Here is a 26,334-nt window from a genome sequence, read left to right on the forward strand (position 1 = left end):
ACACAGTATGCACAGAATATATATATAAAAATCTTTTCAAGAAAGAAATTGTAAGACTGAAAATTATGTTGAACCATATAAAATCTAGCATGAAGATTTAAATGTGTTAACTTAGCGATAAGAACCTATACTTCTAGAATCTTTTTATCATGTAAAACCTAAATTTCTAATTCCTGACACCTGAGGCCTTGTTAAATAATGTTTGCTCTTCTGCTTATGAATGCATTTTTCCTAAACAATAAACACAGGCAGCCTATGGGATTAAAGCGTGACAAAGGTGTAGCTGACTCATGGGATCAATTAGAAAGCATCAGTACTTACGCCTTTTGTTCATTCCATGTTTTACTACCAGTTTCTGCATTTTCAGCATAAGTGTATCACAGATGTTAAACGCCATGCTACAAGGTAACAGCACACTAGTACCACACACTAGACAGAATAAACCTATTCTTATCACCACCTACAATTATATCACTTGTTATACAGCCTGAATATTTCCTTAAAGTTTTAACAAATGCACAACGATTTTAACTGAATGCTCATAGCTTGTTGCCCAATGAAAGTATGTCAGCATTTTTTCAGTAAATTTTTAACATTCAAAAAGAACCTACAGAGTTGCTTTTTCTAAGCTAAAAGCAATCTTAAATACAGCCACAGTCTCTAATGCCACCTCAGGTACAGCTTTCCTCGAAACCCACTACTAAATTCACAAGCAGGAAAGCCCGTGAGCAGGACGACAAGCAGTTTCAATCTCCATGCAGTTTGCCCGTGACAGGTTATTGATAGAACAAACAGAATTTGCAATACTTACTGAGTGTTTCTCCTGCTGGCCCATAACTCCATGGTTAGCTGGGATTGCAAGTGGTTTCATAATGAAGAAACATAAGCTGAACTGAATTTACACATCATGTACCAATTTCTTATGGATGGCAAGTCACCCTCTACAGCATTAAATTAAAAAGAGGAGGAGGAGGGGAAACCAAGCTGGAGCTAAAAGTGTCACTACTGGTAAGCTCAAAACCCCCCTCGCACTTGTAGTGCAGAGCAGCAATCCAAACGACAGCGTAAGTCTCCATTTTTGTAACACTGAAAGTCTAAGCATGTCAGGACGTACAGAGCCTGATGAAACCCTACATATCCAGCATTCATCCAAGGGAACAAAACCATTCCCTGAGCCTGAGGAATGGGAAGAGAAGAAAAAGGAAGAAAAAAGCTAAAATGGCTGACTGCACAGAGACTCCCTCAAAAAGGCTTAATACAGTATTATATTAGTCAGGGTGCAGGAACCAGCCTCCAGCATTCAGCCAAGCATCGTTAATACTCCTGTTTCATTTGCAATCACACACACTCACACACGCAGCCTCCCCCCTCCACCACTACCCTCCACTCCCCCAAAATCAGGGCAGAGCACAGGAATAGGGACCTCCTCCCCTGGCTGCTAATGATGCTGACAGAGTAGTGACCAGTGATCTCTGTTCCACTCAGCTAACCAAGTTTGCACAATTAATCTTAGCAGCGTGACATTGATGGACATTTAATTTTACGATGCCTGTTCCTCGCAATCAAGACAAGCACGTCTACTGCCCAAAGAGTCAGCAACAAAAATACAACACAGTTACACACACACAAAAACCCAGAGAATCATGAGTCTGAATGCAATACGCCAATATAATTACGTTATTGTGCTTACTTTGGAAGACCATGGCTGCAGGCAGTTGGCATAGCAACGCACAAGGAAAGCCATTTCCTGGGTAGAAAGAATGCTTCCTTTTCTAAATAAAAAATTCCTCTTAGGATACAAACGGCATTGCTGCTTCCTGCAGAAAGCAAAGACACTGTAGTCTGCCTCTTAACCTGCACACAGGCACACACTCAATGCAGTTCGAGTGATGTAAGTGGATTTCTCTCTCTCTCTCCTCTCCCTCCCTCTCCCTTTATCCACCGAAATATTCAAGTCAAATGGAAGACACATTCCTTGAGGCTCGCCCCCTCGGATACTTAACCATTTCACTCATTAAGGTAGAGATGGACCATGCAGATAAAACAGCAAGCTCTTGCCTGTGTCTGGTATCAGCCTCTGAAGACCAAGGCAGCCCCAGAGGGGAGGGATCCGTTTGCTGCTGGCTCCTAAGAATATCACTGAAGTCAGGCTGGGAATAAGGACCCACGTTTACCTCGCCAAATCCTGAACTGAACACGACTTTTCATGAAGATGAGGATAAAGCAGAGGGTTTGACATCACCTCCCTTTTTCCCCCACCCAAAAGAGTGCTGCTGCAGAGCTGTAAACATTGTTATCAAGTATTTATAAACAGTGCACTTGACGAGCTGCCTCAGATTTTCAGCAGCTTCGCTGCTACGCAGGCCACAGATATGCAGGGGCTGTGGCAGGTAAATGTCCAGAACCCTTTAACACGTCATTTAAAGTCTTTCTGAATACAGCTCCTGCTTCTCCATGCACACCGAATACACAAATTCCGCTAAAAACAAAAGGGCAAACAAGATCTGGAAGAGATTGACATACATATGGCTTTTATAATTCTCTTCTCCGACTGTAATTATATCTTAAACTCAGAAATTTCCCCAGTCACTCCCATGTACACTATACCACTTCTCGTGTTATACTACCAATATCACACTGCAGAGGAGCTGAAATGCAACAGGGAATGCACTCAAGCAATAAACTCTCAGCCCTATACAACGTACATCTTAAGCGCCCAATCACGCCACTTGACACAGGGGAGACCAAGCCAGGGCAAACAGGCACATGCCACTCTTCCATTAGGCTTCAACTTTAGTACAGTTCTCTAACACGACTACAACACATTCTTTAAAATCAGAGACCATCTGTGCTTAAAGTAACTTCAAAGTCTTTTTTTCTTTTTTTGAACAAGAACAATAGAAAAAAGACTTAACAGTTGTTACACATAGGAAGAAAATGAACACTACAGAATACTATGTCATACAACCTGCAGCTGCCTTCCACCAAAATAACATGTCCGCTGATAATGAGTCTAGTTTGTTACACAGCGATTTCTTTCAATACTGACAATGACTGCTAGTAAATGAGCTATAAAAATTAGTGGAAATGAATTCTAGTAAGCAAGAAAAGATCCTGAAATATCTGGTCTACTTTTTTCACAGTTATTCTTAGGACACCATTTCATACACAGCACATTTTAAATTGAATATATTTACATTTATGAGAGTTTAATGACACTTGTGCCCTTGGTCTTCCAGTATATGCTAAAAGGTAAGTTATTCTTTAAACGATTGAATTACAAAAGTTATTTTAGAATTTTTAAAAGTCTTTGTAATGTGCCAGTGCAACTAACAGATGATTTTAAAATGTTAGATTATGCTTAAGCCTTGTAAAAGTCTAATGCTGAGTGCAATCAATTTTCTGATGAAGTGCTGACCAGAAATAGCAGAAGTTACTCATTCTAGGAAGCTTAGACAAACCCTCTCTAGTACAAAATTTAAAAATATTACTTGTTGACAAAGCAATTAAAATCCTCTTGAGTCCGATTCGGTGGCCTTGCGGTTAACACCGTGAGCAAAATTTGAGCGTGGTGTTTTACACTCATGTCAGGAAAAAATGAAGTTCTGCCAAGACAGAAACGTCTCCCCAGCGTAGGAAGGGAGCACACCACTTTCTGAACTCCATTACATACATAACTGTCAACATACATCTTACTCTGCACCAGCTGGTATTTCTAACATCAGAATCTAGCCTAGGTTTCTGTTGCGTAAGCCTTTTAGAGTAACATGAATAAAACCATTAAAACAGTAGTGAAAGTCAAACCTTCCAGATGACGATGCCATGAAACACTTCTTTACTACATATGCTGGTTACTACTATGCACTTCTACTCACCTGTTAGAAAATTAAGTCAGTACTTCGTACATGAATGCAAAATTCAAATCAACCTAACAAAGTCTAATCCATGTTCACGTGCATCAGACTGATGGAAACTCAGGAGTTCCCAAAATGGAAAAAAGCTTCTTTATATTCAAGATAAAGTGATATTAATGTAATTAGGTGAAGAAAACACCACTCACAGGCAATTTGTGAGTCAAAACAATTTCAAGAAATAAATGGTTGATTCCGTTTCCCTATTCCTTCCTCCTCAACTGCCACCACTTTCCAGGTACAGTGGTGCAGTGTAATTGTATGTATGGTCCATTATCAGTTCAGAAAATAATTATATATAAATTATATTTTATAAAAAAATAATTAAAGCAGAAGTTCAGTGAATCATTACATGTTTCAGTGAGGAATGAATAGCATTTAAATCAGTGTAAGACACCAGAACGATATATCCTGGAAAGCTTCTATCATAAACAAATATGAATAGAATACAAAACCTAACTATAACTTTGTGTTCATGTGTATTTCAAAACCCACGTAAGAACTCCTTGCTTAGACTTAAAGTTTGAAAAAAGCAAGACATTTTTGCAAATGCTTTTAGGCTATTGAAGTGAGATGTTAATAAACCTGATGTGCAATAATTGGACATGATGGGCTATCACCAGCTGCTTTCAAAATATTGTATTTATAAGAAAGCTAGCATCTTTTTATGAGTCACAGAAAAGAACATTAAAAAAACAACATTTCAAAAGTAACTACAAACATTAGGACATCCTTGGACTACCCACAGGATTCAGGATTCATAAACAGTAGTTCTGAATTCAAGGTAAAAGTTGGTAGAGATCTCAGCAGCATGTACCATCTGACTGTAATGCCTCTCAACTATTGTACGTTCTAGAACGTAATCTCACACGATATTATTCTCCTAAGCAGTGTCAACAATGCTTGGAGTATTAAACCTTTTTAGGTTAATGACAAATGCTGCAACAACAGATTACCTCAAATCCTCAATTTCAAGCAGTCACCTTAACTCACAACTATTTAGAGGAGTACTTAAAATTTTATACAGATTACGTACACAGAAACCATTCTTTTCCTGAAGCACCTCAAAAACAGAAGTTATCAGCACATTTTCCCCTTCCCTTTAAACACAATGTAAAGTATCATTTCCTTCATGTTCAAAAACTTAGGCATAAAACAACAGAACACTGTAAGGTCACCAAATTTGCTGCCACTTCATGACTCCAGTAGCTAGAAAACCGGAGGGGGCAGGGGGAGGTCAAAGAAATAGAAAAAAAGACCAAGGAATAAGGCAAAAAAACTACAATCACTGTATCCCAGAAACATTCACAGTGAAGGGACTATTACACAGATAGTTGTGTAGGTGGAACAGCTAAATTGAAGAGTGCAAGAATGGAGTACATAATTTTAAGGAAAATAAGGCAGAGGCATTTTCGCTTCCCCCCGCCCTCCTCACTTGGAAAGAAAGGTTTAAAACTTAATTTTAAGCTCAGGGCTATTGGACACAAAACTGTTAAGCTCCCAGAAGCATGCTTCTGAATTTTATAATGCTGATGCTCTCTCCCTCCCACTAGCCTTATGAGAGAGATTGCTAAGTAACAATCTGATGCTCCCATCAGACTTAAAAACACCAACTGAAACTACTAAAAACCCGGAACAGGAATTCACTCCAAATGCTACAATACATTTAAAAGTCCCATACAATATGAAAGTCTTATTCTAATGTATTTAGTCAAATTTACTGCCAGTAATTTAAATCTCTGGCCATGTGACCCAATTTCATGCAAGTAAGTTCCTGTTTATCAGCATAATGCAGACATGGGATGGTCCAGGCACACCTGTCCTGTTTGCATTTTCTTGAGAACTTTAAGAACTTTAAATAAAACTCTGTTGAATAAAGGAAAACTACCAAATACTTTCTCCAAGGTGAGTTTCTATGACTAAAATACCACTTCGGCCAAAACACGTGGATAAAGTAATAGTATTTGCCAAATTAATTTTTTTTATTTCTAAAGCTGTGGCATTAACATCATCGTAACGATGTTCACCACACCATTGGCAACACCAGAGCAGCAGTTACAATGGAGCGATGTGTGCTGTTTTGGTAACACATTTACTAATGTTACAGACCATTTAAACAAATGCCCTTCTGTTGAGCTGCTGCTGCAGATGAATCTATAATCCGGATCTTTAAAATAATGACAAGCCCAGAGCAGCCAGGCTGGTGCCTCAGCTGGGTGGATGTGCCGTAGACTGCCAATCTTCCCTTTGACGGCAGACTCATTTGTCACCTTCTGTGCACAGCTCTGTTTGCAGTACAGCAAACTTTCTGTTTGCATGTCATCCATCTTAAAATAGGAGCAAGTTACAGTATTCATTTTAAATATTTGCCATCAAATTCTCTTACATACAACTATTATGTTGGAACAGACATGAAGAAAACCTATAACTGTCGGATACTCATCCCAAATGTGACAAGATGTCCCATTTCCAGAGTATTTAATTTAGCTTACAAAACCAACTTGAGCAAAGGCTCACCACAGTAACAGAGCACACAAACTTTTCTCTGGACTCCATATTTATTTATGCTTTAAATCTAACAATGCTTTTACAAAAAAAAAAAAAAAAGATCATCTCTTTTGTGTTCCTGCAACACTTACAAGATCTTACTTATTAAATTTTACTTGCAAGATTAAAATCATATCTAGAATGTATGTTTGTGAAGTCACTTTATGTGATGTTTAACTGATTTACCTGTGGTTTTACATAATGCAAAGGGTTATTACTTATACAAGCCTAAAGTTTAAAGCATATAACATGGCTTTAAAAGTATACATGATCATTATTAGATGTTAAAAAAAATTAGATATTAAAAATCGATATATTAATGACTTCAGTTGGCAGAATGGTCACAGATTAGTTTAATTTCCTTAACTGTTTCAGTACTTCAGGAGTGTAAAAATGCAGTCTGTCAGGATAGACAAAGTTTTTCCCAACGTTCATAAAATTTTCTCACTTTGGTGTAAGGACAAGAGTTTAAGATAACGTGTAAATTAAATCAGAGAACATGAGAATGTGCTTTCTGCTTTTAAACTGTGAAAAAAAGCATGAAAGCAAAAAAGCAAATGTTCTTTTAAGGTCAAGAATTACAATATTGCGCATATAGAGCTAGCAAGGCCTCTTTACCACATTTAAACAATGCCTTGACATCCATACCTGCCGGGGACGAGGTTCACTACTGAGATACAAATCGCCTTACTATCTTGGAGGAAAAACAACAAAAAACAAACCCACAAAAAACCACATATCATTGTGACCATACCCATTTCACAGCAGGAAAGGAATCCAGGGACACAAGTTCTTCACTTATGTGAGGCACCCCCAAAATTTCATGTTCTTCACTGTATAATAATGCAGGAAAACTTTACGGAAGCCGGATAACTGCATACCTCTTTCATGTGTATCCTACTGCTGCACTGTTAAAAGGTAAGAATAAAACTCAGGCATTTTTCTGAGGTCAATCAACTGCCCAAATTGTAGACTGTCACGTTCTTTACCCGCCCCATTGAATCCTGTTACGTGAAATAGGCTGACATGTTTGAATCGCAAGGATGATTGTTCTGGCATGGAACTGAATGTATCTGAGACCACCCAAGGCAGGGGAACAATTATTTAACATTTCAGTATAAAATATTAATGGATGAAAAACAAACAAACCCCAGATTTTTCCAATTCTTCTCTAAATGCTAGCTGGTTTTCTGTTGGTTTTTGTTGTTTGTTTATTCATTGGAAGATTTTGGCAGTAGTGGAGGGGGAGTATTTTTGTTTTAAGCAAATACGATATGCTTTCTAACAGTTTTCCTTGAACTTACTTAGAAGCTCTAAGGGAGACTCTGAAACTCTCATCACTATGTTCAAGGTGCAGACATAGACGGGACTGGCAGAAAGCCTCCAGTCTGCCGTTAGGTTTCCAGATTCCCCAAATAATGGTGGAAATTGTGTGTCATTTTTACTACCATATGTGATGTTGAGTCCTTTCTCTCCATCTCCTTGAACGTTTATTTGAACATCTCCTGGGGTAACTAACTACTTATCTCTGGTATTTTGAGGAAGTTTGAAAGGGCTAGTTGCTCTTACAGAGGATTTTCATTCACTTCAATTGTCTGTTGGAAGGAAATAACTCCTGTTTTTGTCTCCAGCAACAGTCTTATCCAAGGAGACTCTCCAAAGAGCCTACTCCAGGGGTTCCCAATTAAAATCAACACTAAAAACAGTTTACCAGCATAAGATCATTTTCTTTTTGGAGAGTCCTCTCCTCATGCCCCTGCATGTCCTCCCTTGTGTAATGCACCATGCACTAACGTATCTTGAGAGCTTTGTGCCCTGGCTCTAGCAACTGTATAGAAATCATTTCCTCAGATGTTTTGCTTTTATCAGTAACAAACCCCATGCAACTTCAGTTGTCCCATACGTTTAAAGATAATTATCAAGCAAAATGAGCCAAATTGGTTTAGATAGGTAAAAAGTCAAAACACAACATTACATCCTTCAAATAAAGAGACCTTAATGTAAAATTCTAAGAAATGCCCTTTCCCTCTCCTCTTCCTTAGTCAAATAAATCAGGTAGCACAAGTAGCACAAAGCTTCAAACATATGAAAATCCATGCTATGTTAAACTAAATATACACACTTTACTTCTAATTTACTATTATCATTCTAATTTACTTTCACAAATTACTGTTTAAGATCATGACACCAGACTAGAAGCCAGGTTACAGTTCTTGCAGTTTTATTACTAAATTCTTACATTGCCTCTAATTTCCTCCTTCCTCTTCTCAAACTCATTTGATACTCATGCACAAAATCTCGTCATGGAAGGTTCATGTTTAAGTGTGTTGGAATAGCTTCCAGTCTTTGGTGGAGCCTTTGGGCATGACTATAACATCAATATTTCAAAATATAAAGAAACAGCCTTGCTTTTTTTTTTTCCCCCTTCACAATTGATAACTGCAAGATCAGTGAGGAACTAACATATGCCAGTTGTCCAAGAAAAGAGAAGTATTTGCAAATCCGAAATAGAAGTGAAAGAATAACTCACCTTATGGACTTAGAATCATAGAATCATTTAGGTTGGAAAAGGCCTTTAAGATCATCGAGTCCAACCGTTAACCTAACACTTAAAACTACTACTTTTATTAATTTTTTAGAGCTCTGAAATTCACTCAGCAAAATGATCATTTTAAATGATTCAAATTAAATACAAAAGCACTATTAAAAGCACTCAGAAACAGAACCTTTTGTGGAAAGATTGACACCAAATACTAATCATTTTATTTTTAAGTCACTACATCAAGCACAGCTCACATAACAGTGGCTCAGATGCTTGGGAAAAAATGAACTGACAGCTTCTTTCCATGCTTTAGTGGGCAAATGTCCACGTTAGGACTATCACTCATGATGATAATCTGTGTAGAGAAGCCAGTGTTGAAAGGATCTGTATTGGTATTCTACAAACATAATGCATAGGCAGATCCCATTTCCCCAGATGTACTTTACATGCAAACATTGTTTCCAAATTAACAACCTTACATTAATGAGGATATCTTATTTAAAAAATATTTAAGAACATATGTATGTGTTTGGTTTTTTAATCTTCCTCAGATCTAATCAAATTTAAGTGGTGGAAATGCAATATTTGTATTTAGTTACATTATGCAATGATCAGTTTAGAAAGGAGTTAAGAAAAATTCATTTTTCTGCTGCACTAACAACTTTCTGCTTTGATGACGAACCTCACATTTAGTTTCAGACCCTACATCTCAGAAAAGCAATCTTTTATATCAAAGATCACGTCACAAGTCAGTAACAGCAAAAAACTCACGCTACTCTGGAAAATCTACGCTATTATTAACCAAAGTTTCACATATGTGTGGTCATAAAGCATTGGCAACTCTACAAGCTGTAAACAGGACCTAGTATCAGTAATGTATCTACAAAAAAAGAAACTCAGTAATATCACTGACACTTCAGTTGCGAAAAATACTGCATAGCTTCAATGTTTCTCTTTGAATTTCCAAATCTAATCACAATTACAAATCCAGTTACGACATCAATGTGAACCCATTCCAAAGGGAATGGAAGAACAGTAAATCCCAATGGATATATGAGTTCTGCAGCAGGGATGATGTAATATACAAAAATAGACATCCTCTGACAGAAGCTGCAAGTTGAGTAAATAACACACTGCATGTCATTAATTTTGCATTAGCTTCCCAGTAGACATTACTAAAAGGACGATGAACTAACAATTTTGTTTTGCTTCGGGTGCTGCACAAAATAAAATGATAGCATTGCTTTTATATTAACAATAATATATAACATAACACATACCTTTAAATAGTAGTAGTCCCTTACAACACGGATGAAGGAAGGAAGCCATGTGGCTAAAAAGATTGTGTTTTCCCACAGAACACAGAACATAGGGGTGGGAATTGTAGTATTGTCATTATAACATTACCAGTGGATGTTCCCATAAAGAAACATCCAACTTCTATACAAAAAGTGGTTAATGGGAACTGCCCAAATCATCTCAGGAATTTCATATTTCAGACAAAATTACCCCACAATTTTTGTAGTGTCTCACTTCAAAATACACCTGCATATATAACACAGTGACACACTTCAGGAATTAGCATTACTGCATGTGTTCAAATATTACATATACAGACTATGAGTATCTATTTAGTATTTCGTATTAGTTCCTAGTATGATGTATGCATCAATCGCATTCCAAATCATGAGTAGATTATCACCATCATGGAAGAATAAAACCAGTCACTTTTGACATTGCACACTGAATTTTGTAAATGAACAAAAGCAACTACACAAATATCATTCCTGGTAAAAGGACACTTGCACTTGACAATGTTAAGAACTAGCCCCTTTCTTTTATTAATGGAATGATCAATACAGTATATTTTATTTTAAATATTAACACTAGGAATGTTAAATAAATTATTTTATACTGAATGTGTTAACACTAGAGACAAATCTGTTTGTGCAAACATGCAAGCGTGTTTAATCACACGTGCAAACGTCTGATTAAAACACCCTTACATACCATGCCACTTCTCATCAGCAATACACTGTAAATTTAGATGTGTGCACAATTATGTTTTGAACACAATTTCTGTGCTTACATTACTTAAATGAATTAGTTTCATAACCAAGAACAGAATGAGTCCAGTTCAATTTTTATTTAAGTGAGGTGACCTTTTTGCTTTCATTTTGCATATGGCACATAACAGGACCTTCTCAGCTTCCTTTCTCCTTGCTCTTCACATTTTTCCTCTATCTAGGGGAAAACTAAGTTAGCATCAAGTTCAAAAAATAGATCTATTTAAATAGGTTCAGCTGCCATAACTCGTAGGAGCCTCTAAAGCCAAACCCCTCAAACATCCTGCTTCCCCAAACATTTTTGACTACCGTGTGTACCTGACACTAGGATCCCCAGTACTTTTTCTGTGCCTTTTTTCCTTTGTAAATAGACTTGTTTAACACTTCCAAGGTCAACGATGCTTGAAAAATTGTTTTTTCCCCACGACTTCTCCATATACTTTATATCTTTGTATAAAGTCAAGCTTTCAGTGTGTCCACACCTCCTTGTTCATTGCCCTATCAAACAATTTTGCTAGACTTGGCAAATTAGTGCAGATGTGGTTCTTTCTTCCTAAAAGCAAGCTTTTTTTTTTTTTTTTTTTTTTTTTAAATGTGAATACTCACAATTGATTCTGTGGTTTGTTTTTTGTTTTATTAAGTGAACTTGTATTAGAATGAAAGTGCTAGATAATCCTAAAAATCATCAGGAACATTAAAAGCTGCAGCTATTTACAGGCTTGAAAGATTGACAGTATTCCTTTAAACTAATTTCTTGTAGTTTGGGTGTCTGACAACTGTTCCTACTGATTTAAACTGAAATGACAGAAATTCTATACGCAATAAAGATGACTAAGTACACTACTATACTGGCATCAATTTACTGTGTAGAATACAATGCACTAACAAGAATACTTTATAGCAAGGTATATCACAATACTGTGAAGTCCACATTGTCGAGAAGCAAGCACATATGAGGTATTTCATGATCATTTGTAGTGGTCTATGGAAAGACAACCAGCAATACGTATTTTACAACATAAACATAAATATACATGCAGAGAAGCAATTGTATGATGCTGGTTTTTAACATTAAGTCTCATCCTAAATTATACTGGACATCCATAACAAAGTCCTAAAATAGAATCAGCTTTTTTGAATTCTCATCTACTATATTAACCAAAAGAAGACACTGCTTGTCATCTTGTAAACTTCCACATCGCTTCAGTAGCCACACACACTGAATAGAGGAAAACAACTAGGCTTTTGCATCAAATTCAGGCAGAAAAATTTAAAATTCCTATTTTTTTAAGTCCTTCCTAAATGTAGAAATATGACATACAACAGCTTTGTTGATTTTTAAAATGTAATTTTCCAGACAAAGGAAAAGGCAAATTTGCTTCATAAAATAGAGCAATCTGAACATAAGTTTTCAATACAGGACTTCTAGCCTCTCAGCAGACGATGTGAATGCAAACGGTATCCAGAAAAAATGGTTACTTTGCCAACGCTTTGCAATAACTATTAGTTACAAGAGAAGATAGGGGCAGGAAGCAAGGTTTCTGCAGTTTGCTACTGACTTTCTAGGTCAGCAGGTTCTAATACTTTAAAAAAAAAAAATAAAAAAGCTAGAAAAAACCCTCATACTTATTTTTTCAGGGAGTTGCGGCTGCAGATGAGACTTGACTCAGCCACATTAGACATGGTTTCATTTCCAGCCCTCTTCTCATTCAAATTTTCAGTCACCTCCTTCAAATAAAATCCCGAAGGACAATACTTGTCTGCCCTTAATGCATCAGGGCGATGACTGGCTCCATAGCAGAGTGTGCGAGGATAAAATTGTTACATGCTTGTAACTTGGGGAAGAAGCTGGGGTTTTTGATGGCTCCGTGCCCACCGCTCTTTTCCTTCCGACTCCGGATAAACGGATTGTCACCTCACGTGAATCTCAAGCTGAATGGGATAAGAAAGGCTACTAAAGGCAGAGAGACCTTTTGCAGGGATTTCAGCAGCCAGCTTTAAAAAGCCTGGCTGAGGATGCACTAGCAGCAATTTTCATAAGCCTGTTAACTAATTCAAATCTGGACAGATTCTCAGAGTGAAAAACCACACACTATAGTTTCTGCTCAGGCTATTCACAGGTGCTTCAGTGTTTTATTTACAGGCCTACCTTCATCTCTCTAAATATTCCCCAGTAAGCTTTGCTATTTTGCCTTTAGCAAAGTAAATACATAATAACCAGCTCAGCAACCCTCAGATCGGGCATGACCAATTCTTCACAGATGCACTGTAGCAGCCACAAAGTTTATTGGCAATACGATATTGCAAGAAAAGTCTACCTTTTTAAAAAATCATTCCATTGGTTACTATTCTATTCTAAAATTTAAGGAAAAAAATCAGCCTAAAGCAGAAGAAAAGCCATGTAGGTTCTCAGGAGAAAGGGTCCACGCTCTTTCAGTCCAGTCACTCAAAACAAGGGCTTTTCACTGAAAAGACTAAGTAGCCTTAAGTACAGATACATACAAAAAAAATCCACTTTCAGAAGTTCAAGTCCATTATTATTAATTAATGTTATTAACTAAAGAGGAGTTACACTAATCTAGTTAAAGACAGTTTCTAACACATTAAAAGTACAAGCAAAAATTTTCTATCAAAACCATGGTTTTCCAGATTCAAGTAAGAACAGCTCAGCTTAAACTTATCAGGATATTTTTTCTTCCCTGAAAAAGAACAGATCCATTTTACCAAACTACAAATGGTGGCAAAAAGGATGCCATTTTATCAGTCTGATAAAGCACATTCATTTTATTTCCATACATTGTGAAGTTTCTATTTTCCTCATCCTAGAAATCAGCAACACTTGTTCCAAAAGTAACATGCCTAAGTACAATATTCAACAGTAGATTTTATTTCAAATGGTCTTTCAAGCATCAGGGTAAGTTATCAAAATATTATGAAGTATTTCAAATTCCTATCATAATTTGAGGAGCATATTATCACTCTTAGCCATAATATTTTAGTAACCCTAGGTTACTTGGGACTTGGGGCTCATTCCACCGAAAAACTGGTGAGCACTGACCTCAAGATAAGGAACTGGGTTCCTAAAGGAAACGTAGCATATTTGTTGAAGAAAGAGAGAATTTCAGCACAGAAATCACCTGCCGATGATACTGGAACCATATTGAAATTTGAACCCTCTAAGTCTTTTAAAGAAATTAATTGAACAATGTGATACAGAAGGAACTTTTAAAATAAATACATTCCCTGATAAAATATCGGAAGAATTGACCAAAGTGATACTTGAGGAAAGGAAGAATTCTGAAGCTAAAGGAAAATACTTTTAATTTCTCTTCAGCTCTAACACAAGAGATTTCTCAGTCGTAACAGTAGAGACATTTAACAGTTTGACAAGACACATTCTTATCAAATGTTGTATTTGGTGGATGCTCAAGTATTTACTCACTTTAGCATCGACAAATGCAATTACAAATGCAACTTAAGTTTAAAAGATGCCACTCAGATCTTCAGATTATTTCGACTGTATGTGAGATCCGATGTCAGTCAAAACTACATCTTGTTTGATTTGGTGCCGTTCCAAGACACTTGACTCACTCGGGCACACTTTTCTCCCTAGCTTGGCAAGCCTGTGTCCAATCCTTCAGTCTTTCAAATAATGGCCATATACACATACTTTGATAGGGGTCTGCAAAATCCAACTGCTTTATACCAAATCAGTATACATCATCAGAATGAAAAACAACTGCTACAAGTTTTCAGCTAACAAAAAACTTTCCATTGCATCTTTGGTGCTCATCTTGCCATGCTCCATTTAGCGACTTACAGGTACTAAACAACTACAAGGACTATTTTTTTAAATCAAAATCAAAGGTTTAGTCCTCCACGTCATGGAAAAGATACTTGAATAAAGCGTCTGTCAAACACTAAATATTTTATATATACCCTTTGCTTACTGTACTCCATTTTCTCTAAATCACAGGACATCAAAGCAAGGAAGAAAGGCCAATCAAGCTGGGCAAGAGAGATTGTGCTGTCACCAAATTCCACATTTACATTAGTATTTTTATATCATAGTGAGATTGTTCAAGTATCAAAGCAAAGGCTAGGAGGTAATTTTAGTCATAACATTGAATCAGTATTATGATATCACACTGCAAACCCACAAGTAAATTGTTAGTGGACCATACACAGTAAGTTACGATACCTGAGGTTTAGTGCATTCCTGTGAGCCAAAATGAAATGAATGCCATATAGGAGGAAAGGAAAAGATGAACATTATCAGACATGCCATAGTACATTCCACTACTATGAAGATAATGTTAAAGTTATGTTAATGAGGGTCCACTGTCCCCTACAAGTTGACTCTCTTGCAGAAAGCCATGACACAACTGAGAGCACTGCATTTAATTTTTAATTCTTGAGAAGCACAGCCATGCATCTTCATTTAAGCTCTACATTTCACTCTATGATTTCACAAAGACAGAGAAAACTTTCTTCAGAAAATACTGTTTGAACTTTCTGAAGAAAAGCATTCAGAGACTACTGCAAATAAAACATTAATAATTTATCAACAAAATAACAATCATTCTACATGGTAACTATAGATTTATGGTAAAACAAAACATAAGAAAATTACACGTTTTGTGACGATTTTGAGGATGCTATCAAAGCAGCTTTACTACTTTGAATCTCATGTACCTAACCCCTAAAACAGAACACATCCAAAAAGAAGAGCAAATTTGGAAACAAATGCATCACATTAATCCTTTTTCAATTTGCCTTATCACATTATTTACTGCAATACCTAAACATCTGCATTTTTTAATGCTTTTTTGTTTATTTATCCAAAATTCAGAAGTAGAAAGAAAGATGAGACCCTGACAGATGCTGACCAAAGAATAAATGGATAACAAGCCCACAAGATCTGTGCTATAATATGATTAGAATTCCTGTGTTTCAAAAAAAAAAAAAACCCACAGAACAAAAAACCCCACCAAAACAAAAAAAAAAAACACCACAAAAAAAAAAAGAAATTAAGACTAAAAAAATGAGGTCAAGGGACATAAAATAGGGAGAGAGAAAAGACAATGCAGCCTTTAAGATGTATGGTTAAAGCAACAAAAATAATATTGGTAGTAGAAGTGAACGGGAGAATAATGTACACAAGATCACCAAGTATTGTAAAAATAGGAGGGAATGGGCCAGCACGGAGAGTCTTGACTATATTGTAAAACTCATTTGAGCTTATTTGACTCTATTTGCATTGAAAAAAAAATAAAGTTGGTCATATGCATCATATTACACTTTTTAAAGCTACATTTGTCTGTAATTATTGCAAATGTTACAGATTATTTGGCAATCTCTCCCAACTCAATATGAAATCTCACTTGCAATGAATTTCCCAACACATACACAAAATCATTATGAACTCACACAACAGAATGGCACACAATGGGCTTTTGCTCTTAGTACCAGAGTGAAGCTTACAAAAACTCATTAGGCATACCTAAAGCGAAATTTATACAACAGGCATGGACTTACAAATGCAAATGGCACTGTGTGTAATCTAAATATTGCCCTTCTAGAGTTAGATAAAAATCACACTAGAACTGTTTGCTAAGCACAACATACACATCTAAATAATATGAACAAAAGTAATTCTTCCTGTCATTCCTACAAACTACAATACCACATATTTATTTTTTCAAAAACAGACCAGTAAAATATTTCATCTTCAAACCAAGTGAACTGGCTCAATCCATAATAAATTTAGAGGCAATTAAAACTGCACTGAAAATTAAACCATTAAAAGCTGTTGTATAAACGAAAACAAATTGTTGGCATAAAATGTAATTATTCAACTCATGAGGAAAAGCCTGTATAATTAACAGATGTAATCAAACATCTATGCTCTTACAGACACACATTGAATATACCGGGAACTGGCAAGTAAGTCAAGGAATTAAGATAAAGAAAGAAAAATGGAAAAAACCTACAACTGCAATGGATCAAAGACAGTATTTTAAAAACAGTGAATGCAAATTTATACGCATGTGGCTTACATTGTGCAAAATTCAGCCCAATGAACTCAATGAGATTAAGTATGCACAAAGTTATTTATGCCTATGCCTTGATGGGTCTAGCAGATTTGGGGGCTTAAACAACTAAGTGAGAGCCAAAGACAAACAGCTTTTCCAGTATTTCGCTTACAGTTGAAATCAATACCAAACAAACATACTAATCTAACAGAGCTTTTCTCAATTTAAAAGCCATATAAAATATTTTGTAGAATAAGTTTTAATTATTGGTTTATTTTCATCTCAAGAGAAAGCGTGGAAACTTTCAACATGTAAGATTACCCAAAAAAAAGAAATCAAGTAAAATGACCAAGTGATCTCCCTGATGATGGGCAGACTATGTAGCTCACTGAAACCCAAGTATAAAGGGCTCCTGAGGCAGACACCAGTAAAGGTTAATTTGACATTTAAGTTCTGGATACCAAAAGGAAATGACAGATTTAATCCAAGGATTTGGCCTACTGCAGTGCAGCACAGTCCTTTTCAGGCAACAACCGTATCATATACGTGAATGAGTGCTTCACTAACTGACCTTTTAACACTATACACTAAACTATTCGTACGGGAGCCTAATGTCAAAAGGAAATGAGAACATAGTTTCTTTCACAATTTCAAATAATGACTGGAACAGTAAGAAATAATATGTGACATTCACGGTCATTAAAAAAATGCGCTTTCGATTCTGAACTAAGATGCAAGTTGCACGCATGATCACATACTGATGGAGCCAAATTCACAGTATTTTAAGGGGAAAACTTCCCCACAGAAATACACTTCTTTAAAAATACCAGCAAGTTTAGCCATTTTGATTGTTTTATTTTCAGTGGGTTTCCTGTTTATGTTGTTGTGAACCATAAATACAGACAGCTTACCGTATGGTAGCCTCTAGGTAGAGGTGGCTTCCCCACGGGATAAGGGTCAACAGTATCAATAATCGTTTGTCGCTCCCCTTTTTGGTTGATTTTCCTAAATCTTCTTCGAGATTGCCGATGAGAAGCTTGACGTTGAAAATACTCCTCATTTTCATCCATATAATCAACCTATAAGAGATGCAAGAAAGTGTCATTTCCCACAAGACACAAAAATGTTTCTTATGGTTAGAAACACAACAAATCCTATTTTCAAAAAACAGCCATTTTGAATTTCCTGCATTTTCAGCACTAAGACTGAAGCCACTATTTAAAAAAAAAAAAAAAATCAAATGCCCACGGGAATGACAAAAAAGTAAACATTGGCATGAACAGCATCACTGAGTATGAACACTTTTCAAAAACAACAGAAGAAAAATGGTTACCCTCCCCATTCTGTCGTTCCCCCCCCCTTCTTATTCTTCCACAAATATAAACATTTCACCACTCAGTACACTACAAAAAGAAAACTGGTATGAGAATGCACTTGGTAGTTTTCCTACTGACCTCTATTTGTCACTTGGGATCTTCCCTAACCAACCTATGGCAAAGGCTTCGCTCTTCAACAGGCAGCACTGGTTTTATTATTCACTTCAAATATTTTGGGAGCGTAAAAGAAGATTTAGACTGGATTTACATAAAAACAAATCACTTCAAAACAACAGCAGGGAGAATAAAAAATACCTATTAGGTATATCCTAATATAGAATTAGTCTTCTCAGTTTCAGAGTCTTCAAAGTCATCCTAAATTACTACACAACTGCAGTGAAAATATTTGAACTAGGAATTCTGGTTTTCCAGAATTTCCTTTGAAAGAGGAGAACAATCTTTTTACAGTAACTTGGCTGAAAATCAACATCTCTTCTGTGTTCTTCGTACTAATAGAAACCTTACTCCAGAGTAAGAGGGAAATGAGAAAAAAAAAAAACAAACTTTCAGCATTGGCCATATATGGCGATTCAGTTAACTCATTCTTCTACTCAGTTCCACCCCCCAGGGATAAATAGTATTTCTGAAGATGCAGAGAAGAGCTTATGAGGCACCTTCCAAGGTTCCTCCTTATTTTTCAACAAGGAAAAGAAATATTAGCCAAAATACTCCCAGGAATTTGCAGCGTATCTGTGTCAGAAGTGTCACATACTAGTCAGCTCACCACACCAAATACAACTTTGGGCGTACTAATACAAGGGGATGAGCACAGTTCCTGGTTCACCACGAAGAGCTGGTAACGCTTACAGTCACACTCACACCCTACACCTCTCCCGCCTCTCCTCCCTGCAGAGTGACCCTGTCCAGCCCTGACACTGAAGTTACTGTCCCCGACAAACACTGGGGATGGGATTCCTTGTATTCCAGGTACAATTATTCCTTCGAAAGGCTGGATTGAAGCGAAGTGTTCAATTTCAGCTTTCCCAAAACTCTACAGGTTAGTTTTTTTTGATTAAGACAGCACATGTGGGAGTACTTGCCCCTGACTCAACATTATCCATGTTGAGTTGTTTAGTAAACTAAGACTAAACAACTCTTGTTGTTTAGTCATCTCCTTTCCCTATACGTATCTTTACATCACTCTTCCTTACAACTTATCAAGGAATGCATGCGAGAGAGTCAGACAGATATCCACACAGCTACCACCAACTAGATCGTATACTTCTAGCGAACAAATCTGGGACAATAAACTTGTTTCCCGAACTTGTGGTCAGATATGAGTTACACAAACCGGTCAGACAAATCAGGGGGCCAATACAGGGGCAAATGGGGAGGCATAACGGGCTGCTGTTGAGGAGCTGCTCCTTTACACAGTACAGTTACAGAGACCTTTAGTTCGGCATAATGAAAAAGCAATTGGCATTTCTCACATATGCCTTCTGTGTCTCCTACTACATTGTATTTGCTTCATAAGATGATTTTCTTAATTAGAATTGGAAGAGGGAGATATATCAAACATCCGACAGAAAAAGCTACCATTACTCAATCATCTGTATCTGTTTACAGTGAAATCACAAAGAGCTTAAAACCCACAAAAGCATGCCTGCATTTGCATGAAGGTAAGTTAAAAAGCTACTTTTTTTACCAATCAATTTTAAACAAGTAACCTAATCTCTTCTACAAGCCTAAAGCTATACCAGTTTCCTGAGCTTCTGCAAGTGTTACAGAAACTGTCACTGTTTAGGAAAGAAAACGTTTAGTGTCACAGCCTATATTTGAACTATCATCTATATATGGCTTAGATAATTGTCATGCGTGTATTATGAACTGATCGCTATCTCAGTGACACAGAAAAAAAAAAAACATTTAGGCTGTTGATTGTGCATTGTTCAGATGATGCACCCTGAGGTGGCAACTAAAAACTTTTGAGCCTGTGAACCCTCAGGGACAATGCTGTTCTGCCACTGGACTACAGCAGATACTGCTAACAAAAAAACCTTCACCCAGAAAAGTCAGTAGAAACTGCTTCTTAAAGCCTGACAGCTGAGAAAAAATTTAATTCAATCAAACATTCATTACTTAAGCTAAACTGAGATTAATACTTTAAAGCATCTATGCTTACCTATAATAAGAAAGCAGTTTTAAACAAAATAAAAAACAAAACCAAAACCAACCACAAACTGTTCCACTATTTTGCTAGCACAAGAAAACTTCACTTTTACAAGAAATCTGCAAAAGTAAAGGTAGCAACAATATAAAAGATACCTTTATCACTCAAACAATGTAAGTAGGTGTGCAAAGAATGGCAAGTTATGCATGACATCTTAGACTTATAAAAAAATCATGTGCAAAACAGAAAACTCTTCGAGTTTTATTGGAAGTTGAAGTCTTACCAAAGCTGGTCTGTAAAATTTGAAAGCAACTGAATGAAAATATTCTTACCACAATCATTTCAGATGGCTCTAAAACAATGCATTCACAGCCACGCCTGAAGCTTCCTGCAGAACGCTTGCCAAAACTGAAGAACAAAAATACTTCAATCAGAATAAAAATAAGAGCTGTAACACAATCCATAAGCATATTTACATCTTCTCCAGATATTGTAAAGCATGAAAAAAAAATGTACATACCTCTGCATAATACAAGTTTCATGCACACATCCTTCTGCAAGTAACTGATACCCAAGGACACCTCTGTATTTTGTATTTACATAGTTTACTAAGAGTATTTGCTAAATAGTTCTATTAACACTAAAACAAGTGTCAATCAAGTTCTGTCTACTGAAGATGCATGGTTGATTCTGAACTATATTACAGAGTTTGATCTAGTATCTTCTGACATTACAGTATTAAGTTACGTAAGCTATCCGCATTTCTGTAAAGAAAGCTAACTAGCATACTGAGGAAAGAATGAAAAGGCTGATCAACTTCAATTAGCTCTTTTTTCCTTAAAATAAATTCATAAAATAAGGATTCAATTCCCAAATTGAATAGATGAGGACAAAAGGTTGTTTGGCCTTTCATGACACATTCCCACCTTAGTGCAATAATTAAGCATGATACTATTTTGCTTCCTGTAGGACAAAATAGAAAGCTGTTTCAGTTTCTGAAGTGCTCTGCCTGTATTAAATGAATGTGTGTGTCTGCAGGCTTAACTGCAAAGAATCCTTGAAATGCAGCTGTAAAGGTGGAGTGCAGAGAACCAGTACATAATTCAGTGAAATGCAAGACCTTTACAGTTAGATCCTTAACCATACACCGTCAGAGTGGAAGAAAAGACAACCAGCTAAAGTTTGTCCTGCTTTCCCGTCACAAAGAGGAAGACAGGACACACAACAAAATGCCTGGAACTTCAGGACCCCTCCTGTAGCCTGCTGTAACAAACCTGCCCTAAAATTTGCCAAGAGCCAAGGTAACTATTTAGCCTTTCCCTTTCTTCAATCCGGCACTGCGCAACAGGCATGGGAAACCTTCCTATCTGAAGCTCACAGGGCAACAGCTATTGAATCAGTTTATGAAAAACAAAATTGCAGACTCAAAATTGCAAAATCTGAATTTTAACCGATCCTGTAATGCACAGTCACGGTGACACGCTTAAGCTACGATGTTTGTGAAAAGTAACTTTTTTAAGCTTTATTTCATAACAAGCAAACTGAAGAAGTTCATATACCATTCGGAACAGTGTATCTAGCCAATTTATATCTATTCTCCTGTCCTGTCTGGCGATTAGTAGAAATGAACAATTTAACTCGCTACCCCAAAGGCTAATCTCTTGACAACAGCACGTTTATAGCTCAAAAAGAAGGCAGTCAGATACTGAAAAGAAATGCCAGCTGTGCTTATTCATCAAAATAATAATCGCATTTAATGGTACATGGGACTTCCACAATAGAAAAAATTTTCCAGAATACTAAGCCTCTTGAAAAGAAACATTCAAATAAAGAAGTCTCTCGACAAAATGCGTATTTTCCTAGAGGCAAACACATACTTACTCCTATAGTCCAGGAACAAAACACAAGGTGCTTTACTCTACAATGCCATCTTGAATTTTATACAATTTCAACTACTCTTAAAGATACCAGAAAATGAAGCCATTATCTTGATTCATTAGACTGTTGCAAAAGTGACAAACTTATTTTCTTGGTCATTAACCTGATCCATATACAGAGTTTTTCCTTAAAAAAAGGAAAGGAGGGGGAGAGAAAGGAGAAAGTCAATCAGCTCATTGATTGAAAAACAACAATGCAAAAATGGTGATTAGGAAGTGAACTTATTTGATATGCTAATTGAAAACGAACACAGAAATATTTCCTTTCCTCTTGCAGATCCTTGTCCCCCCTCTTTGTAACCATTGGTTTTGGTCTAGAATACACTATTGCTGTATTTTTTGCCAGCCCATTTTCCAGCTTCACAGCAAACACCAATTTCAACAGAAAATGCATATACACTTTTCCACTCCACCATTTCCTCTTCCTGTATTGCTGTCTGTAAGTATCAACTTCAAACTTCTGCCTGTTGCTAATCACTGCTGACATCCAAAAGTTTCAAGTTTTAGCAAACACAGTTAAAAGAAAAAGCTGCGTTTTGGATGTGCTTTTCTATTCTTTAATAACTTGTTTGGATTTTACCCTTCAGCACAAGGGAACAGGTAGTCAATATACTAAGACAGAAAGCATGCATTGAATTACTATAAAGAAAATTCTTGATTTCTGTTCCCAGTAACACACTAGTTCTCACAGGAAATAACCACGTCATTGCTGTACTGTTCAGATTCCTATGACAGTACAAAATTTATCAGAGCAGACAGTGCATCACATGTATATGTTATCTTTGACCAAAGATCAAAAGGCACTTCAGGCTGCAAACAAACTCTGTAATCTTTGTGAAGCATTTTGTAGGCAAGAAGACAAGTAAATCAAGGAAGAAGAAAGTTAAATGACCTTTCAAGTGTTGCAGTTCTCTTCTCAGATATGCCATGCCAGCTAAACCTCCTGACTCCCAATCTGCTGCTGAAAATTCATCATCAGTGAGGAATTCACATAATCTGAGGAATTCACATAATCAGTGAAAATTAGGAACCTCTCTTGTCACTGTCCACTACGTCCAGACTTCAGAAGTGTCCGACTCTGACTGTGGTAGAACATCCATCATGGTATTGCGTACTATCTGTTGCAGAAACACACTTTGATACCTACACATGGTCACACAAATACCTGTTGACATGCAACCTTGAGAAACAACTGGGATCTTAGGGCACTGCCAATCCCACTGTTTCAGTTCAGAAGACTGATATCAAAGTCAGCCAGTCTTATCAGAATTAATTTCTCAGAGCTTCGCACAAGAGCAAAAAGCAAAGACCAACGAAAAAGGACTTCAGTGACATTCTTCTCCATTCCTAGCTGCAGTAACCAGCCACTCGACAGAGGAAGCCACCAAACAGGCTTGATTTAACTGAAAATAAGTTACTTAAAATATTAGTAAGCAGTAAAAAGAAGCAAATACCCAACACATAATACAGTCTGTTTACTGAGCTGATAAAAAAGCCCAAGCTCTAAAGCCTTTTATAAAATACCAGAAGAGCTTCGTGCAAGGGACCACATGCTGGCATGCAAGCTGTCTTGAGGGATCCTAGGTATCAAAGAAACAGTAACAGCAAACAAAGTTTCAGTGGAAGGGTTGACAGATTATCTTCATAATACCAGCTCGATTTTAGTAGCTTCTGCTAGACACTGTTCTTTCCAAATTTTGATGTTAGACCAGACTTACAATAGAAAGTGAGTTTGACTACAGAGATTTATCACAAACTATGCAGCCTACGTGAGCACTGGCTAGCTAAAATTAAATGTAGGAAGCCTTTATGTGCCAATTTCAATGGACCAGGGATTTGACCAATTTATTCCTTCCCTTACTGTAGTGTGAAATAAGCCTGTAGATACATGACTTCACTTGGGAGCTTAAGGTTAAACCACATATTTGTGTTTAAAACACAGTAGATAATTTTACATAATACACACTTCACATTTGGTTGTATCATATTATTCCTTAATAATTTCAAACAAAATTGTCTTATTACATAAAGATAAAATCTTCTCTCCTACCTAAACCTTACTAATTTCAACTCTTAAAAACAGCAACTATTAAGTCAGTGATGCACCTGACAATCCCAGCTTAGCAACTATTTTCTTTAAATCGGTGATGTGCATGAGAGAATTTCACCAAAGGAAGCTCAGGCAGTTTAAAGTTATCTTTGCGATGGTGGCTGTCAATATGGGATGTAGGGGTTATAAGAGTAATTTAGATAGCAGAAGGCTGCCCGGTTAGGATATTGCTGCCTTACCTAAATTCCCCGAAGAACCTTGTTTTGCAGCAGTTTTTCCAACACTTTCTTTCCTGCTACCACATAAGCTCTGACTTGAGGTTCCCTGAGTATTAAGCTTCACAGACGCTCTCCTCAGTACCTGTCCTAGAGGCAATTTCACTTCTCAGTCCTTTTCTATCACAGTTACTTTTATTCCCCATAAAGGTACTGAATGCATGATATGAATACAAATCTACTTTTAAAAAACCTTAAAGATACACAAAACAATTTTATTTACAGAAATCCACTTTACAGTAGCAATTTCGAATGTGGATCATAAAAAAAAAAAAAACACTCTTACAAGGTTAAATATGCTCCCCAAGCAACTGCTCCCTAACTATACTATTCCCTGAAGCAATTGACAAAAAGTCTAATTTCCCGCTTGACTATTCAAAAGCATTATTTCCAAATAAATTAATTAGTACTAAAACACCCCACTTTTGGTCACTATGTGTATTAAAAGCAAGTATTTTAATCCATGTATGTCATTTACAACTTCATTTCCATTCTAGTGCATTCTAAAATTGAGTTTACACCGACCGTAGATGACAGTTCCCTTGTCCGACATATCTCATCTTATAACTCGTTATACTCAAAACATACACAGTTGGCTAAAGAACAGATGTATTACAGTTTACAACACGCTGGTTAATAGAAGACAAGTTTTAAGTGAAAGCTAAGCGTTTCCATGTTTCCCAAGTTTATACTTTCAGTTTTCATTAAAAAAACCTTTACAATTATAAAACTATAATTAGTCCAGTGGCTAACAAACAGCAACATGAGAATAATTTAAGACCACTGTCTGCATTTCTTCCCCTTCAAATTTATTAGATTTACTAATAAACCAAAACAACAAAGCACCTCAATTAACTGAAACACATACACAAGCAACACATTAATTTTTATAAGCACGTACGCGTAGAGACAGCCCAAAACTTCCAGGTATTGAGGGTGACTCATTCTATCCTTTCCACTATTATCATGACACTGGAGGACAGAGCAGTTTTCTCCAGACGTGACCCATCCATTTCCCCAGGTCCCCAGACATACTCGTACACGCACACAGATCCTCTTTTCAAAGCTCGCAGGAAAGGCGGCAGCGACTGAAGAGGGAACATTTCCCTCTCAGCATTCAGCCCTGTCCCCTCACCCCGGGGCCTCCACATTCCTGTTTTCACATCAGCCCAGCTCCCAAATGGAAAGTTATTTCTCAGCACTGGAATGTAAATGCATTCATCAAAAGTGATGCAGAATCTGAAGAAAACTCGACTGACGACGAACACCAAGAAAAGGTTTTTCAGTGAGAAGCCCTTTTCTTCCTTCCTCTTAAAGATCAAAGATCGCTCACAGAAAACCCAATTTCACTGGTGACAGCTATTTTTCAAAAAGGACATACAAAACTTTAGTTTTTCCGCCTATCATGTAATCTTAACCTTTATTCACCACCTTGTATTAGCTTAAAGTAATAATTAACTCGCATATGAATCACAAGTCTTAGTG

General features: G+C 36.7%; 1 protein-coding gene across 2 annotated transcripts in view; it reads right to left on the bottom strand.

The window, feature by feature from the left end:
• The window catches only part of RAPGEF2 (Rap guanine nucleotide exchange factor (GEF) 2), a 130,504-nt gene that overhangs the window by 71,021 nt on the left and 33,149 nt on the right, over positions 1-26,334 (bottom strand). Inside the window, exons 4-5 of one of the 2 annotated variants that reach the window (XM_009582283.1) lie at positions 20,920-20,995; positions 18,013-18,180 (exon numbers count right to left, since the gene is read on the bottom strand). In XM_009582283.1, coding sequence (XP_009580578.1) covers positions 18,013-18,180; positions 20,920-20,995 — 244 coding nt within the window. Of the gene's footprint in view, positions 1-811; positions 1,185-18,012; positions 18,181-20,919; positions 20,996-26,334 lie in introns of those variants that run through there. The other variant, XM_009582284.1, reaches the window with a different exon arrangement.

The sequence above is a fragment of the Fulmarus glacialis genome, unplaced genomic scaffold (genome assembly GCF_000690835.1).
Source record: "Fulmarus glacialis isolate BGI_N327 unplaced genomic scaffold, ASM69083v1 scaffold197, whole genome shotgun sequence".
NCBI classification, from domain to species: Eukaryota; Metazoa; Chordata; class Aves; order Procellariiformes; family Procellariidae; genus Fulmarus; species Fulmarus glacialis.